This window comes from Paramormyrops kingsleyae, chromosome 15 (genome assembly GCF_048594095.1).
Source record: "Paramormyrops kingsleyae isolate MSU_618 chromosome 15, PKINGS_0.4, whole genome shotgun sequence".
Classification (NCBI taxonomy): Eukaryota; Metazoa; Chordata; class Actinopteri; order Osteoglossiformes; family Mormyridae; genus Paramormyrops; species Paramormyrops kingsleyae.
Window position 1 is genome coordinate 22,659,939 of NC_132811.1, and position 18,315 is coordinate 22,678,253.

At 46.4% G+C, this 18,315-nt stretch overlaps 1 protein-coding gene across 2 annotated transcripts; it reads right to left on the minus strand.

Moving 5' to 3' along the window:
• Window positions 1-954: 954 nt before the first annotated feature.
• On the minus strand, window positions 955-17,989 carry slc30a7 (solute carrier family 30 member 7). Of its 2 annotated transcripts, none has more exons than XM_023813286.2 (11): window positions 17,764-17,989; window positions 16,992-17,093; window positions 15,572-15,685; window positions 15,005-15,092; window positions 14,046-14,178; window positions 12,589-12,786; window positions 12,379-12,429; window positions 10,740-10,875; window positions 2,298-2,388; window positions 2,068-2,217; window positions 955-1,970 (listed from the first exon to the last, which is right to left on the minus strand). In XM_023813286.2, the coding sequence occupies exons 1-11, from the start codon at window positions 17,841-17,843 to the stop codon at window positions 1,923-1,925; spliced, it is 1,191 nt and encodes a 396-aa protein (XP_023669054.1). In that variant the 5' UTR covers window positions 17,844-17,989; the 3' UTR covers window positions 955-1,922. The 2 variants fall into 2 exon arrangements, with proteins under 2 accessions (XP_023669054.1, XP_023669055.1); XM_023813287.2 differs by lacking the exon at window positions 17,764-17,989 and adding an exon at window positions 17,280-17,697.
• Window positions 17,990-18,315: the final 326 nt, after the last annotated feature.

Here is an 18,315-nt window from a genome sequence, read left to right on the forward strand (position 1 = left end):
TGCTTTTGGGCTGAACTGGGTCTCATCTTCTTGAATCGGAACTAATTAAATTATTCCTCAGATTCGACCTTATCTGTGTCCCTCGTCGTTTGCCTGTTGAATCACACCCAAGCTCAGTGACCAAAGATCATTCTTGCCATTCCTCCAGCAGCTGCCTGTAATGAGGCAGCGTCCTCGATGCTTCGCTACTTAACGCGTGACCCTGGGATTCCAGCTTTCTGCTCTTTGGACCTGCTCAGTAATCCCTTTTTGGCTGGGTATGTGGTTCAATTTCATTCTCTGCTCTGAATGGTCACTCTTATAAATCAAGCATGCAACCATGAATAGCTGCATTGTATTCATTCGAAACCAGCTCTGCAAGATCATGCCGTATTATACCTGTGCAAAAGTTCAGACTTGCAGCTAATCTACATCCATTTATTTATAGATATATACCCATTTATGGGTCTGGGGATGAATTACCTTCCAAGGCAGTAGAGGTTTCCTTGTTCAGGGAGAGCAATATGGTTTATTACAGCTGGGTTCACATTCATCTGCACATGGGACAAGTTTATGGGTGCTCGTCCTCCCATGTGATTCATAAAACGTCAATCACCTCTGTGGATTATATCAGAATGATATCAGAAAATGTGCACCCAAGCTGTACTCATACCATTCATGTGGCTGTCATCTAACTAAATATCCTGCGTCAGGTTAGCAGGACAGGCCAAGATGAGAGGAAGGTACGAAGCTGCAGTGCACTTCTGAATGGGGAGCCACACAACATGAGACGCTGCACTCTTCCAGAACTCTGGGAAGCCTCTGAAAATGAACCGAGAAACGAAAACCAGGTGCAAAGCGAACGCTTGGATGAACCAAAAACGGTATTTGTTGAGGGCTTAGCCTCCCTAAAGCTTTCCACAAAGCATCTCCTATGCTAGATCCTTCCACCACACACACACAAAAATAAATTCATTTAAACGTGCAGTAAAACAGTTTATTACATTGCAAAAAAAGTATATGTATAACTGGCCAACTTGGCTTGTTAAAAACTAAGACCGACTGGGGCAGTGAAACCACAGATGCAGTTCACGTTCACATGTGCTCTTAGTGGACCCAAACGAGGACGACTGCAAAACCAGATGCTCCTGTGGTCCGAAGGGTTCGTCCACGCAATATGCTAGTGTTTAAGAATGGTCGAGCGAAAGTCACGGCATTCCGGAACGACGGAGAGGGGATATCGGCGGGCTGGAACTCCGATGGCGCTGGAACGCCAAACCCAGAGAGGATCCTCAGATTCTGCGTTGCTTTGCCATAAACAAGTCGAAGTAACTCTTACTTAAATGGTCAGGTCTGCTTTCTGCAACAGTTTACTTCAGGTCATCCTTAATGCGATTAAAAAGGCACTTTGGAAACCAAGAAATGAGTTTTGGTTCAAGAAGTCCGCAAAGTGCAATAAGAATGGCCAGTTGGAGTTCTTCATGACGGTGTCTCAGTCAGGCATGATGCGTATATTAAAAAAAAAAACTACAGTTCAATTTCTTACAACTTCAGGACACCAACTTCAAGAGCTAGGACACCCCTACTGGAAAATTAATACACTGATGATCAAACAGAGAGAATGACCAAAATTACAAACAGCATCCAGATGGGTGTACTCAGAGGAGGGTTTTGGCAACTGATGACAAAATTCACCTTGTTTTGCTTAGATTTCACATGATTATTAGCTAGTTTTATTCCCCCATTTTACGTTCAAGTTTTATTTTTTGTTTTCTTTTTTTTGATTTCCTGGCGAGAGTTGAAAGCAGCTGCTCCATCTTGGTCCCTGGAATCGTACGGAGACTCTGAAATCTCAAATTGCATGGTTTAAGATGGAGGGGAATTCTCCATGGTGGCATGAATGCCTTTGGTCCCAGAAGCCCCGAGAGCGAGGGAGTCCAGCATTACATGGCGGCCACGTCGATCTGAACATAGAGCTGCCGAACGCCGGCCTGGTGGCGGGAGAGACAAACGCAAGCACATGGTCAGACACGCCTCGCACTCTGAGGAGACAGCTGGACACGTTCATCTTGTCCCAGGTGAAGGTACCTGTGTGAAGATGTTGTGCGTCTGGCTCAGAATCCAGCGGGCATCGGCGTCGGGCGCAACCAGCAGCTTGAGCGTACCGACATACACGTCTGTGCAGAGCGTCCAGAAATGCGGCTCCTGGAGGTTATATACGCCCTGCAGCTGCTGTACCTGCACAGCGACCACGTGTTAAACGCCGCATCTTAAAAAGGAAGAAAGGGAAAAAAAACTAATAATGATGCTCTACATACCCTCTGGTAGCATTCCGGGAGGGCGTGGTCCAGGGCTGGGGGCGTTCGCTGCATCAGGATCCCGATGGACTCTCTCAGCAGGGGAACCACACTGTAAACAAGCAGGGCAGGATGAATCGGTGCTTCTGACGGCCCAGAAGCCGTGCAAAACTCTCCCCTCGGCCGATTCCTGCTTTCCCAGCCCGTCTGATGCTTCTGCTCATTTTAACTGGTCGGTCTTTAGATGAACAATCAAGGGCAGTGAAACATCAGGTGCCGTTTGACAGGAAAACTGGGTGCAAATGCAGGGGATAAACTGGCAGAGGCGTGATCCAGGCCAGCGGATGGGCTCAGCCCTCACTGGAAACCCCCACGATCATCACTGTGTACCTCTGGGGTCTTATAAAATTCAGATACACTTACACAGCTTTGCTAGGCTTCAAGCAAACCTAACAGCGGCTTGTCTAGTTTGCTCATTGACCTCCTTGACCATCTTAAATCAAGTTATTAAAGAAACAGACAAATATATCTCCCTTCCACCCCAACAAATATTTTCACTGTTCGATGAAAACCACGCATGTGCGCACTAATTGACAATTGTGACTTTGTAGATGGAATCTCCTCCATTTACTGATATAATTTGACATATAACTGAACAATGAAAAGATGTTTCATGACATCATCTATTTAGTATTTGTTTGTACTAGATAACATTTGTATTCTGAATGTTCATCTGTAAGGATTACTTTATATCGCTAATTTTAACAACTTGACGTTGATAGCTAGATTACTACATAACTAACTTCATTGTAAATGTAAAACAATATTAGTTTGTATCTGGTTGACACTGACAAACGTGCCTCACTGACAACAATCCGCATAAGTCAATTTAAAATATTGAAACCTTCACTGACAGCTGTGTAAGGACAGGTTTCTATATGCGGTTTGTATGGTCTCGTTACGTTGTTTTAAGTTTACTTTGTAAAGTAGTAAATGAGGAAATGCATTTTTTCACGATTCTTAAATAATGGATTTTTGGAGATACACGTTTTCCCATCGGACAGTGACGATACGTTACCCCAAGCTCTTCGATCTGAGGGCTTAAACTTTGCTTCGCTCTCTTAGCAGAGGTGAGGTATCCAGAGCAGGATATAAATACCACGAAGCGGACTCTTCCGTACATTTCCTGCACTTGCCTGCCTCGTGCCAGACTACTGCAGTGCCCTGAGGTGGCGCTCATACAGATACTGCCTCCTGCAGAGCGAAACTCGCAGCACAGTGAGCCGTCACCCAAACCACAGAGCATGACCTCATCGCATCACTCCAGCTCTCAAATTCCAGAAGGACCTTAATCATCATCTCGTCACTTAAGCATTATGGATTGCCTGCCTCCCCCTGGTTAACTGTGCTGGTTATGGCATACAGTATGGAATGTTTTATATGTAGGCGTTGATGGTAAAGTCTTTTGGTGTAGGGTTTGCCGTAGGGCACCCAGTTTCCCATACAACAGAAAGACCAGTCTCAGCATTTAGAGTCAGTCTAATGTGGTCTGTTTTCAGTCCAGCCCATCCCAGCTACCCAGCTGCTGTACATGCTGTGTTCTGACTCTCTGGCTCTGTACCCCCCCACGCCCCCCCCAGCCCGGGGAAAGTGCCTGCAGTAGACTTCTGAACAACCCTAGTACTGTGTGCGCCGTCAACTCTTCAACAGCATGGCAAGGTCTCTGACTGCAGGCTCTCCATCAATTTAATTAATGTTATTATCGATGAAATATTTATTCAATGACCAGTTTCCTCTGGTGAGCTCAGTAGTACATCCTGGGGGGGGGGGGCTTCATACCACCATCCAGCTATTCAGTGAAAAACAGGAAAATTTTACTTAGGCTTGGAAAGTCATCATATATCCTTCTCTACACGCTGTTGAACTTGAGAGGAAAGTCTGGAAACACAATCAGCTTGGGTTTTTCGCCCTGCCCAATTCTGAGGCTCGGCAAACCAGATCTTGGCGTCCCTTTCTAAGGAAGCCAGCCCCGACGGGCATCGCTTCCCTGCGGCCTTTGAAGCTTGTTTGGAGCTTGTTTGAAGCTCTTTTGAGCTCCCCGAGAGCTTGAAGCTTGCACAAACAGCCGGCCCGGGCCAGGAGGGAGGCTGGTGCTGTCCAAACCGCGACACCACGCCCGCCAACGCTGGGGTCACGGAGTCTGCTGGTGGCACAGGGTGAAGGTAGGAGAGCTACAGCACCAACACCCTCATCGCCACCCAAACACTGAGGCCAGCACCACTGCTCCCAGATGATCTCAGACGGCTTAACGGTGCCAGCCGTACCGCACGAATCCCCCCGACCGCAGGCTCTCTCCTCATCACAGAATCATCTCGGCTGCCCCAAGAAAGGCGGCTCAGCCACGGCAGGCTAATGATGTCCTGCGTCGTCTTCCAAAGCCGCAGGTCGACCACTGGCACACATGCAAGCCATTACTTTCTGGGTTTGGCGTTTTTTCCTTCCATCTCTGATTACCCCTCGGCCTCCCACGCCCCCCCCCCACACATCCACCCCCACCACCCCAGGTCCACTGTAAATGCACTCAAAACTTCCCATTTTAACCCCAACATCCATATCCAACCCAACTAATGAACTACTATTCTCTAAATCTACGTGTTAGTTTGTTAGCGTCGAATTTGCTGTATAATTACCACACAAGAACGCGACGTGCAAGCAAGGCAAATACATCACGATCTTACAGCTGTCAAGGAGCCAAATAGGTATAAGGTCAGCTGAGCTGAGCTAGCAGTGAGTGACCAACAAAAACTGCTAATCATACTACTGGAGTAGACAGCAGTATGGATGCAGCAAAAATTCTGACCTGAAAATTGCCAGCTATAATCTGAAGAGTTGTACCCTTGACAGCAAAGGACGTACGTTACACCAGTGAAAATGCAGCCGTTTAAATGTGCACTTAGTATCAAAAGGGCCAGCTGGACAACAGTGGGATGAAAGCAATGGCTGTGGCTGCAGCTGCTTTGCATGTGAGACAAGTTCTCTCACAGGTGCAAATTGACCAGCATAGTCATATATTTCATCACTTAGCAAACAAACTCAGGTAACAACAACACACCCTCCTTATGCAGCGGGACGGTCCTTGGCATCTTTTAAATTTGAAGAGTTAAACTAAAAGTGGAACCACAAGGGATAATTAGCATTTAATACATCAGACCTATTTATTTACTAATGACTTGGACTTTGCTGTCTCAACGATCAAGTTTTTGACAAAATCAGACAGACCCATGGAAGGATGGAAAGGGGGTTTATTTAGCACAAAGGGCCTGGAGAACCCAACAAATATTTAGTTCTTGATTTTAAACTTCCTTCCCATGCATGGGGAATCGCTTGGTGCGTCACTGCCAAGTGGCAACCGCAGCGTCAACAAAAACCGCCACCAAGTGGCCACATGACCTGAGTTACCAATGTGAGTGTTTACATATGACAGACAGACAATCCGCACAGGAACCCAGAACGTGCAAACTATGAGTTTGCAAAAACAAATGCTCCGTCATGCTTTATCGCTTGATTACTGATGTCCGATGATGACCAATAAATGTGGAGATACTGCTGAGCCACAAGGTACTCGCCAACTTTCCAATTTAGTGCAGGACTGGAGTTTCGAACATACAGAGCTGCGCTCTGGCCTGGGCTACGCCAGCCTTGTGCCAGCCTGTGACCTCCCAGGCAGCATGGCACAGCGACGCTAACATGAACCGGCAAACTACCCAATAACCTGCTCCCCAGCACAGTGTCACAGTGTCTCTCAGGAAAGACCTCAGCAGCGTTTAAGCTCCCAGTTTGTCCCAATAGCCTGTTGCTGTCCGGGGCGGCTCTCTCCTGGGCTCCTCTCTCCTGGGCTCCTTTCTGCTCCCCGACCTACGTCTGTCCTGCTCCCAGGCGACGGGCCCCAAACAGGAAAGGGCATCGCAGGGGCCTCACCAGGCTCTGACATCATCCCATTGTTCTGGCAATGTCCCGCATCAGGCATGGAAGGTCCAGCACGGGCTGATGTGAAATGTTCCAGAGCACAGGGACAAACCCGGCCAGGCTAACAACGTTCCTGCACCGCATACCGGACACCTCGTTCCATCAGGCGTAGGGGTGCACGTCCCAGCCAAACACCATCGGCTCGGATCAGCTCATTCAGACATGGTACGCCTCTGCTTTAACCATGAAAGATTTCCTGTGTATCAAAGTCACATGAAAAGGTGCGAGCTGGCGGGTTCCAGCCAACGGCAGGCGACTAGTTAGCTGGGGACGCGGTACAACAGTGGGCCAACAGAGGCCCGAAAACAGCCATTACTAAAAAGAACAGCAGACTATACAAATACTATTACAAAGGTTTATCTAGAACCCCTCCCGGGGATTCATGTGTCCGGAAACAGCTTTTTTTTTTTTTTTTGAGGGAGGGGGCAGTTTCCAAAGCAGCTACTTGCGACATTCTATGTTTACACGCCTTATTTACGTAGATTGATCGCAAGTAGGGGAAAAGAGCTCTCTTGTAGAATTACCGTCTGTGCCTCTCCAGTTAACTCACCACAGAGGGAAACACACGTTTAATGACACCACATAATTCTAGGCTGCATAGTTCAAAGATTATTTATGCCGTTTTCTCCCCCCAATAACAGAATTAAAACTGTGCACAGAAATAAAGAAAAAACAAAAGCGAACCCGAGAATTTTGCCATTGTGCTCATTTTCCTTCGTCCAGAACTTGGCACAGGAAAAAGAGCACGGCACCAGTTCGATCTCGATTACAAATTCAGGCTCCACAAGACAAAGGCCCAGTTTTAAAGGCAGCGGTCGCCAGTTCGCGAGAAGTTACGAGGCAGCATGAAAGCGTTCAAAAGCATCGCGCTGAGAAGAGGTCTTTACTTAGACTAACGTCTGATTTGAGAGCAGGCTCAATGCTAAGCCTGTCATATTAGGCAGGAAAATCCAGGCCCACACCACAGAAGTGCTCCTGGCGAGTGGCAGATGACGTGCCTGTGCACCTCAGGAATGTCCTCGCTCTCAGTGCTGGCGTGAGACGTCGCTCCAGAGCGAGTAACGGGGGAACGGCGCTTAGACCCATATTCCACAGAATGCCACTGCCATCATCTCGTTTCTAAACGAAACAGGATTACCTCCCCCCACACGGCACGGATGTCAGAGAAGGTCCAGACCCACCGTTCTGCGGTCTCGTTGGAGCAAGATCGGCGGATTCCGCCCCGAGTGTGACTCGGGACTGAAAAACGAGAAATGGTAAAAAACATGGTTATAGGAGAAAACCCTGTAAGCTGTTATTAGGGGAGAATACATTTCCAGCTTTAAAATCTGGTTTTAATAAATACCATGTGACTCCACAGTTTGGAACTCAGCTGCCCTCGCCAGAGAAGCCAAATACTGACGATAAAGGGTTAAGATGCATGTACTGTAGTTTTAATCGACACCAAATTAACCAGGACGAAAGTGTTTATGATAAAGGTTGATAACTGATTGAACACAGGCTAGATGTCCTTCCGGGACGGCACTTTGCATCTATAAACTGAAGAACATCCGCACGTTCTGCAAGTCTCCTCTGAAACAAAATAAAGCAAAATAGATAGGTAAGACTGCCTCTTGCTTTCAAAGGGCACTCTTTGTGCATGGTCTCTGTCAGCTAACTGAACTCATCCTGAGCGTTCGTCCTCGGAACCCTAACCAAAGCAGCTAGGTAACTGACCTTTCCCGCCCCACCTCCACGACCAGATCATGACCAGTAAGGGTTAGGATCCTAGAGGCCATATGCTACGTTCAAAGACAGGAGAGGGTGGGACACTGGTGAGAGTTTGTCTGTGTCCAGATACCACTGCATCAATATTCCTCCGAAAGATCCAGACAAGAGCAAATTACAATATAGTGGTGTTTCCCAGTCCGGTCCTCGAGGGTCCACAGATGGTCCAGGTTTTTGCTCCCTCACAGCTCCCTGTAGAGAGATATCTCTGGCAGGGAGCTCAGACGGAGCAAAAACATGGACCAGCTGTGTTCCCGAGGACTGGATTCGGAAACACTGCGATATAGGGTTTGTCTCCTACCAAAAGCAAAAGGCGGCCTTCAGCTTAATTCCTGTGGGAGACTCTTTGTAGTAGGCTAATGCATAACCACATGCCCCTCTGCTCTGTACAAGCACAAAGTCCCCAGTTTAGACTAGAGTGGTGCTTCCTGTACCTTTCCAACAATACATGATGTAATCATTGTCTAAGAGAGAGTCTGCGTTTCAGCTACAGGAATCTCACACTCCAGAAAGAACAATCCAGTTCCGGCAAGTTCCCTCTGGGCACACGTTGAAAAAAATAAAGAGATGATTATTTAGACCTGAAGTTATCCATCTACCGTAACGAAACCCTACGTTCTCTTAACAATGGAACCCTCAGAGTGTGTGATTTAAAGGTGAACAATCTGCAATTATACAAGAGCAAAGAGGCCCAGTCAGTTACTGTAACAGTCTGGACGACCCAAAAACAAGCACGTCACTCGGCCCGCCAGAGACCGGGGACAACACCGGACACAGGAGAAACATAAACAAACACACAGGAGGGTAAAACTCAAGGAAATGGAGATTAGGCTCTTAAGATTACTCTTGCATCTGGGTGGGGCTCAAACTAATTAACCATGAACAGGAAATGGTTCTGAATCCCCATGTGACACACTTTTTGTTCTCCTGAAATGAGAAAATGCTACGTAAGGAATGAAACGCCGTGTACACCTGCCCTTTAACGTCCGTTTATCATGTGCTGCTTCCAGCCGGGACGCACGTTAAACACCAGCATAAAGGGCGTAATTAGGCGACACGCTCCTCTGCTGGCCCCCCCCCCGGAGCTTTTGGCACCTGCGCTGAAATGGGACCTGCGGCTTGGGGCCCGGTATCTGTGTCCCCGGGCCGTTTCTGTCGCGGGGGGCCCGCCTCGGCCCCGCTGTCCGGCCGCGAGCCGGGGACTTCAGCGCGCTCCCGTGCTTCTATTGTGAAGAGACGCTCGAGCGAAACCGACATAACTCAAGTGTCGGGGAAAAGAAAAACCCTGTCGTGTTGAAAGGGTGTCGGGGGGGGTGGGGTCCATATTAAAAGATCCCTTTGTTGGGAAATATTTAAAAGAAGTCAGAGATCAGGGGCACATTCCAAGAGCAAAAAGCCTGGGAAGAGTGGCGGGAAAAAGATGAACAGGAGAGTCTGAGAAGTGATTCATGGTTCTGAATAAATGAGCCTTCTGCCTCGTCACTGTAAAATTCCAGTGTTGTTCCATAGACTCATCACCAGGAGGCGCTGTGCATTATAGTCCTCGCCTCAAAGCTTCGCTGAGCTGCTGACTAGGCATGTTCACCCCCAGCAGATAAATCAGCCATTATACCTGACCCACAGCTCATGCAGCTTGGAAATACTCTGTAAAGCCACACAGACACACCCCAAATCCACGCATAAACAGCCAAGATCTAAACCTCCTCCCGTTACACCCACATATCCAAACACGCTAAACCCACACCCCTCCACACCCACACACCCTCTTTGTATAACGACACCCTTTGCTCCTACTGAGATCGCAGTGGTCTGTCAGTCACCCATCGGAGACGGTGATAGTCTCACACACTGAACAGCACAACAAACAGAAGCTACTCGACTGCAAATCAGAGGTGGAGATTTCCGGTCCAGAGCGTACAAATCCAACCAACCAGTTGAGTACTCTGTGACTGTGGCTCTTTATACTCAACTGGTTGGTTGAAACAAAATCTTAGTCTGGATTTGTACTCTCTCTGGACCTGAAATCTCCACCTCTGCTGCAAATTCATCCCTGGAACAGCCAGAGGACGCTATGATTACAGGAAGGGCGGGGATGAATCAGGCTTCTCCTAAGCATTACCGTGAAATACGTACTACTTCTCCATAGACACTTGAGTAATACAACGGCGGAAGGAACAAGCCCTACCAAATGGGGTGCTTTCTAATGAAGGGCGGAACCTCTCCAGGTGCTAGAACCACAATCCCTGCCTTCCTAAGCTTTTCCAGAACAGGAAATGTGCAGGCCTGCATCACAGCCTGGAATGGGGCTCTGAAATGCACTGGGGTGGTAGGAGAAGAAGGCCATGAGAGGGAGGAGCAGAGAGGCGACCGCACATGTTCAGAGAAACCCCAAAAACCACACCCAGCCAAAAGTATCCCATGATTCCTCCCATAATTCCTCCCATAATTCCTGCGGATGGATGGAAGCTATTTCAAAGCAGTGTCAAGCTGGGGTCGGGGAGTGCATACCTACAGCATATTTTAACTGTAGATGTTTCACTTAAAGGAATTTCATAGACATCTTTTGTGAATTGAAATCTTACTTTTGTGCGATGACACATGAGGAATTGGTGAACGGTTCATGTCAAACCCAGAGCAGCCACCTTTGATCATCCCCTGGTAGCATCTCACCTGACTCCTATCAGAATGGAGATGAGCATGGAGCAGATGGGGTCTGCGATCATCAGGTCATACTTCTGCATCAGGATGGCAGATATGATCACGCCGATGCTGCCCAGAGTGTCCGCCACGATGTGAAGGAATACTCCTGCAGAAGATGAGGGCCGTCAGCCTTTTGGCCTGGAGGTCTGTGTGCGCTTAGCCTCTCGCTAGCCCATAGCCAGTCACCACTTCACATTTCCCAGCACAATATCATGCTATAAGCCTCCATTAACACACCCAATAAGAGCAGGAACACATTTAAATTTATCACAGAACTCATCTCCAAAGCAGACAGACCGACAGAACAGCTGACAACTTGTCTTAATCAGTGCATTGCCTGACAGGTTTCTAGGCAGCCTCATTTTAGGGACCTTGACAGATGAAAATACCACCGCCATGCTGAAAAAATGAGTGTTTTTCATGCACCAACTTAAACAATTCAACCTCCAACAGACTGTTCTGATTTAATTCTCAGCGCATTGTCAGGTCAGCAGCAAAGACTTGGGATATGATCTTCCTCCCATTGATAACGATGATTCCAGGTTAAATAAGCGTGCTGGAAAAACAGCCCCTCTCATCCTGGGTATATCATGCCAAAAAACTTCCCTCATTTTCCATCAATAAACACAAAAACAGCTTGGCACTTGTAAACTTTCTCCCCATGTGCAGTAACCCCAGTGTGCATTACTACTATTATACTACAGCCATGCATATGTACGCACAATTTGCACATTATTATTTATTTTCTCTATTACTCTGTTATGTCTATTACCTTGCAAATATCTGTATTCTGTTACCTCATATTATTATAGTTTATTTTACTATGTACTTTTACTCAGTTACTAAGACGTGTAAATGCCTTCGGCGAAATAAAACGGCTCCGATTCGGATTCAGCGGTTGGAAGATTGATTCCGTGAAACATTCTGGTGTTTGTTTTTTTGATAAGCGACCAGAGGAGTATGTGGTAAAACATGATCCCAGTTAGAGATAACCACTCTGATGGAAGCAGACAGAGCCAGGAATTCCACACATACTGCTAACGGTGCAGCCGAGTAAGTCCTTCACAAAGGGCTTGCAATGCTGTGGGATGTTTGTGTCAGTGCTGTCACCCCCCTGCCCCCTCCACACACATTCCACCCCCCCCCACATTGTTAATGGTCTGCAATACTCTTCCCCTAAGAAATTCTGCAGTGCTCCAATTCGAGGGATACTCCCCCCCCCCCAACACAAATCCCACATATCCTGGGTGAAAAGGCTTAACATAATGACAATTGGGAATGCCATTAGGACCCCTGTCCATTGCTGGGGTCAAGCAGACACGCACATCCAGTTGTGCACCAATAGGGCTGCAAGGCCTGACGCTACGCTTGTTTCCACTGCGGATATAATTCACTAAATTTAAATTAGGCTGGGTAACTGACAGTTAGCAGCTAGCTTTCACCTGCAGAAGTCACGGCGACCAGCCTCAGGTGTCATCTCCACAAAAGTACACTGACTATACAAGGCTCAAACTATGACTGTGACTGGGTAACAACTTATGATAAATTACTGAATGTCTCTGTGGCCATCTGCTGGTCTTGGTTGGTACTACACTACAAAAAACCTTACCTTGCAGAATCTGTTTGCTTGATCCTTTTCCTGGTGTATGAGAATGTTCATCTGGAAAATGGGGAAAATTATTTTGAGAAACAGCCATTCACTTACAGAAAGCTTTTACTCTGCATCTTGCCCTTATGAAATAACACTACAAACGGGTTGGCAAGTAATAATAAGATATTTACAACACCCTCCCGGAAGCTCTTGGGGAAGTCGGCTTACCGTGGCAATGCGGCTCCTCGTGCAAATGTCCGTGCGAGTGTCCGTGCCCTCCTTGTCCGTGACTGTGCCCGTGGTCGTGCCCGTGGTCGTGCCCGTGTTTGGACCCGTGACTGTGTCCGTGCCCGTGGCTTGCGTGTCCCGCATGACTGTGCCCGTGAGCCACGATGCCATTAAACAGGGAGTGGCTGTGGCCGTGGTCTGAAAGAAGAGCGGTGAAACATTAATGGGCAGAACGCGGCCGCCCGAATCCCGCAGCAGGACTCTTACTGTGCTTTAATACTTTTTACAAAAGTTTCACTTTCCTCCAATTTGGCGTAACATTGGATACAGACACTCCTCACAGACACACCTACCCGTGTAATGAGCTCCTGGACTTACGACCAGCCAGTATCATGAGCTGTACGAGAACTTCGCTCGTGGAAACGGTAGCGCTGTGTTTCTATTCAATTCTGCTCTCTGATTTATTTGGGTCGGCGAAGGAAGGTTGTATATTGTTTGCAGTAATTGACCTTTATTTTGATATGCCATATCAGTTTACACTGAACTCGGAATCGACTTTTATTTTGATACGTTGCCTTTTATTTGATGCATATGCTTTGTATGGTGGGATATATAGGGAACCACCAGTAATGCATTAAGCACGGACCTGTGCAAGGTTAAAGTTTTCCTGTGTCTTATGCTTTTCTTACGTCTTCAAAAGTTTTTGACTTGCTTCATACTTTAGTTAATATGTACAAGTGACTTATTTTTATGCGCCGTTTTAGTTCGGTAATGTACAAAAGGACACTAAGTGATTCGCTGGATTGCAGTGATGCTAATTTGCGATACATGCCTATATCTGTTAGCGTATCGTTAATTTGTAATTCCGTTGATTAACATTAGCACTTATCGGCCAGTTTGTTGTAACTTCGCCATGCTAGGTAAGAGATCTCCCACGTCTTTTCTGTGTTTCTTTTATTACAGTTTCACTCACAGATTTTCACCTGTCACATACGGAGAAAAACAGTGTACTCTTCCCGCTAAGTGTTATTACCGTGTACGGTATACTAGTGTATAAACTTTCATAAATATACAAAAATGTTATAAATGGCGCAAAAGTGACATTAAAACAATATCTAAATATGTATGACACAAAGCCACCGCCATTACAGTATGCCTGAAATATCAATAAGGGGCGGCTAATCGCTTAACGACCAATTTGCTTAATCTAGTTTTAGGAACAGACCTCCACTTCAGTAGCTTTTCACTGGAAATTTACACATATTTACCACACATAAATTTTCCTTAAAAGGTGTAACTAGCAACAAAGACCATGGAGCGACCACGCCAAACCACGCACAAATAAATGCAGAATTAGACTTCACTGATAAACACGCGTTTGACCCACATCACGAAGGTTTTGACGGTTCTGGTAAAAGCAAAGCCGCAGCTCTGGGAAGCGGCGGACGCTGCCGCACCTTCATCGCCGCCGTGCGAGTGCCCGTGACCCCCATGCTGGAAGACGAAGATCCCCACCAGGTTCACCAGCAGGCCGGCCACTGAGACGGGCAGCAGCCTGTCGTGATGGACGTCTGGGGGCTCCAGGGCCCTCTAAGGGGGGGGGGGGGGGGGAGGAAATAGAGGGGTAAAATCAAAACTCCACTCCTACAGCCATGTTAGGTCAACTGCAAAGGACGAGCTTCCATGGTTACTTCTTAAGGTGGCCAGTGTGACCCATTTAACACAATTAATATTTCAATGAGGACCAAGCATAAATGTTTAATTTTATACATGTAATATTTAAAATAAGAAAAAACCTTTGCAGACAGTGTACTCATTAGCATAGACATATTAAAATTAAAAATGTGAGTTTAGTGTACACTACCAGTCAAAGGTTTCCGCACACCACAGGTTTTTACCACTGTTTCATTTATTTCATAAACTGCAGATTTTTTATTCTTGTGAAGAATTTGAAAATTGAGTGAACAACTACAGATGAAAATATAAGTAAAATAAAACAAATTTCCTTTATAACATGGAAAGAGTATGTAACAGTGCACGTCTGACATCCTATTAACTGGTTGTGTGGTGATGGCAGTCAAACTCTAGACTGTCCTTTAACTTTAAATGCACTAGTTACCCGTTTCATCCCATGAAACAGAGCAGTATTTAATGTCCCTTGTAGAAAGAATGCCTCGAATTTTCTCTGCCGTTATAACTGCTAGAGGAGGTTACTTTGATGATTCAAAGATATGACATTTTCTTTCTAATAAAGATACTCAAATGGTTAAAATAATTTTATTTATTAGCAACAAATATTGAGTATATTTTTTTGTAAATGATAAGTGGATAACATGCAAATGTAGAAAATCTCAGTGTGTGCAGAAATGTCTGACTGGTAATGTACATGACAATTCCAGCTCGCATGTGGACGTACCTCGACCCCCTCGGAAAAGATGAAAAAGGCGGTGAAGATGAGGAAGAGGCCGTTGACAAACCCGGCCAGAACCTCAGCCCTCACATACCTGCAAAAACCAGCTTGTTACAGCCACTGTCCCCCACTGTAAACCTAAAGCACACTGCAACTGGCCCTTTAACACCGGTAGAGATCTCTCAGAAAGTTTCTGCTACAGCTACACTCTACATCAGGGTCCCCCAATTCCGGTCCTGGAGGGTCAGTTTATGACACAGTTTGAAATTTTCCCTAATCAAACACACCTACTAAACGTGGCAACTGGCTTTGAGCTGAATAAGGTGCATTTGAGGAGGGAAATCTGCAAACTGTGTAGCAGACTGGCCTTCCGGGACCGGGACTGGGGAACCCTGCACTATGTAGTGTCCAGCTTTGTGCTTATGGCTGATAATATGTGCCTGCTTGTTGTCTGTTGTGGAAAAAAAAATGCACATGCAAACACCAGGGAAAACATCCAATCAGAAGTGCCCAGAATGACCCCCCGCACCCCCACCCCCACAATGGTCTCACCCACAGTTTCAACCCACTCACCCATAAGAGAATGCGTCGTTAGACCTCCACCTGGATATGACGGAGGCCGCCAGGCCCGCTAGGAGCGCCGTGCAGTCAAAGAACATGTGGAACGAGTCCGATATGAGTCCTAAACTGGGATTCAGGCCAGAACATACAGACAAACACAACAGAGTCATAAACCAAACGTGAGCTGGTACACTGTGTCCGGGTGGCACCATGCTGGGTGACACCCAGCCCGTTTTACGCAGCGGACCTGCGTCAGAGTACGCGCCACACAGGGAACGAGAGCAGCTGCCACAGGGGTAACAAGAGGAGCCATCACAACTTAATCAGGCAGTTCCTACAGGAAACCAGCTAACATCCAACTCATAGCAGGAAGACTGATTACACACATGTAACTGTACCACTGCAGCCCAGAACAGCAGCAGCAGACTGATTCAAAGCCCTGATTATGCAGCAATGGTGATGTTTCTGTGGGTAACCTGAGTATTTAGGGCAAGATCCCAGTGCCCAGGTAAGCTTAGACACCCACAACAGACAGTGCAGCACTCCATGGATACCACCAATAAGCATATGGAACAGAGTGAAGCTAATTAACTCTCTTGCTGTTGATGACAGAAAACTATTCAATTAATGGCCCCACTCCTGAGTCGGTTATTCAAATTCTGGACAAATTTCAGGAAAACTAACTATCCTAATACACAATAAAATATCACAGATATTAAGTCATTACCAGTCGAGTGCTCCTATCGTGTCGCCTGAAAGCACACAACACAGTCTACTCTGCAGGACAGGAGTGAGACAGAAGCACCCTGCCTACTCAGGTACAGAATGGAAGCTAGTCAGTCCATAAATAAGGCTGCTGTCCTCAATAATAAAGCTTTGTAACAATACTTTAGCATACAGGTATTTAGTAAGAGGAACCAGAATACAGGAGTATGTTATCTCTGTGGAGGCCTTTTCAGCAGTACTCCTAAACACACATGCCATCAGAAGCAAAACTGTCTATGACTAAGGGAACGAAATACAGGGTGACTGAATTGTTTGACTGATCTTCCAAGCAATAGAGTAATTTCATTCATATACTCATTAATTCATTCCATCTCTGCAAGACTGTAATGTTTGCCATTATACAGCTTACTTTTGCACACACTTGACTGTGACTGTCACTATGATGTGTATTTCAATAGCACAGTCAGTACCATAATTTTACTATATCATATCGATTCTGCCCATACTACTAATGGAAACGACCATTCATCACTACCACTACTATACTGATGACGAGCGTGCCGCATGTCCCCCACGGGGACACCCTCACCACGCGACTTCACCCGGCGTCCACGCTCGAGCCGCCCCCTCGGCGCTAACGCTACGTGGCACAGCCCGCACAGCAGCACTACCGCCGCTACACCGCTCCGTCCTCCGGCTGCCCTACCTGTTACTCCATATGCCGTAGATCAGCTCCACGAAGGCGAAGGAGAGGTTGAGACACAGGAAAAAGAACAGGTTTCGGGACGTTCTGTCCGACAGGATCGACCTGGAGACGAGAATGACCAGTAATGGGCGGCAGGCTTCGCGAAAGGCCACATCCGCCGCTGCACCGCACACCACTGGCTAGTGTGATAAGCCGGAGTTTCATAAAGAAATTACGGACCCATCTAACATCTCAATTATCTTTTAGCCGGACAAACTATTTATATAGTTTTTCCGGATTCCCATTTACCTGAAGTTGATTACGAATAACCTGCTATCCTCTAGTAAGCTGTACGGTTCCCTTACTTCCTTGAAGTCCTCGAATTACTACCGATTCCGATCTAATAAACATACAGGCAATTGCAATGAAATGTGTTTACACACATGGCGTTAACTGCTAAGTTACTTTTTCATCTGATTTTGTTAACAAAGCCTCTACTGTCTTGATTCTTGAGTATCTGATATAATATTGCACATGGCCCACAAATCCGGGGATTTAATGCAGCTAAAAAAAATGACCCGCTAACGCAGCCATTTGATAACTGAGTTTATGTCAGTCTTTGGGCTTGTTTCGTCCGCTTGTGGTTCGTGCACCGAAAGGACGGCGGCGACGGCCTCGGGGAATGCGCCCCCAAACAGTAACCGAGCTCCGGCGAACAGTAACTCCCACGCCGCTGCTTTCAGAACACACTAATAAAGCCGAAAAGCCCTCTTTAAAACACTGCGCGACTTGCCTGAACCATCCCGATATCTTGACAAGAAGGTTGAATTTGGCAGGCTTGTATTCATCATCTTTGATAGACAAGGGTAACATTTTAAAGCTGCTAAGTCCCGTAAATGAATACGGACTGCTCGCTCTGCCTCGCCGGTTTCCTGCTTGTAGATAGAGGTCCGTGGCAAGACACTTTACTAACCAAGACCCCTGACTCCTGCTTCACCGTAGATAACCTTCATATAATGCTGGATAGTAAAGTTAGACGGCTGTTTTTAAGCGCCTTATCATGCGCATTTAATTAATTTTAAGCAATATCTCATACAAATATTTTTATTTTGTACGATTCTTTGAATTTAAACGTGAAAAAATTACGTCAGAAAACACACTTCAAAAATGACCCAGTCAGTTTACTCAGATATTGTTAGTTAATGCTTGAACTTTATCAGGGTTGTATGAAAAACGAAAAAGATCAGACAGTGTTATTAAAACATTTGTGATACCCAAGAATTAGAACTATGACATTATAGGTAAAAGAGAGTGTAATTCCATCATTACTGGACTCGAAACATGT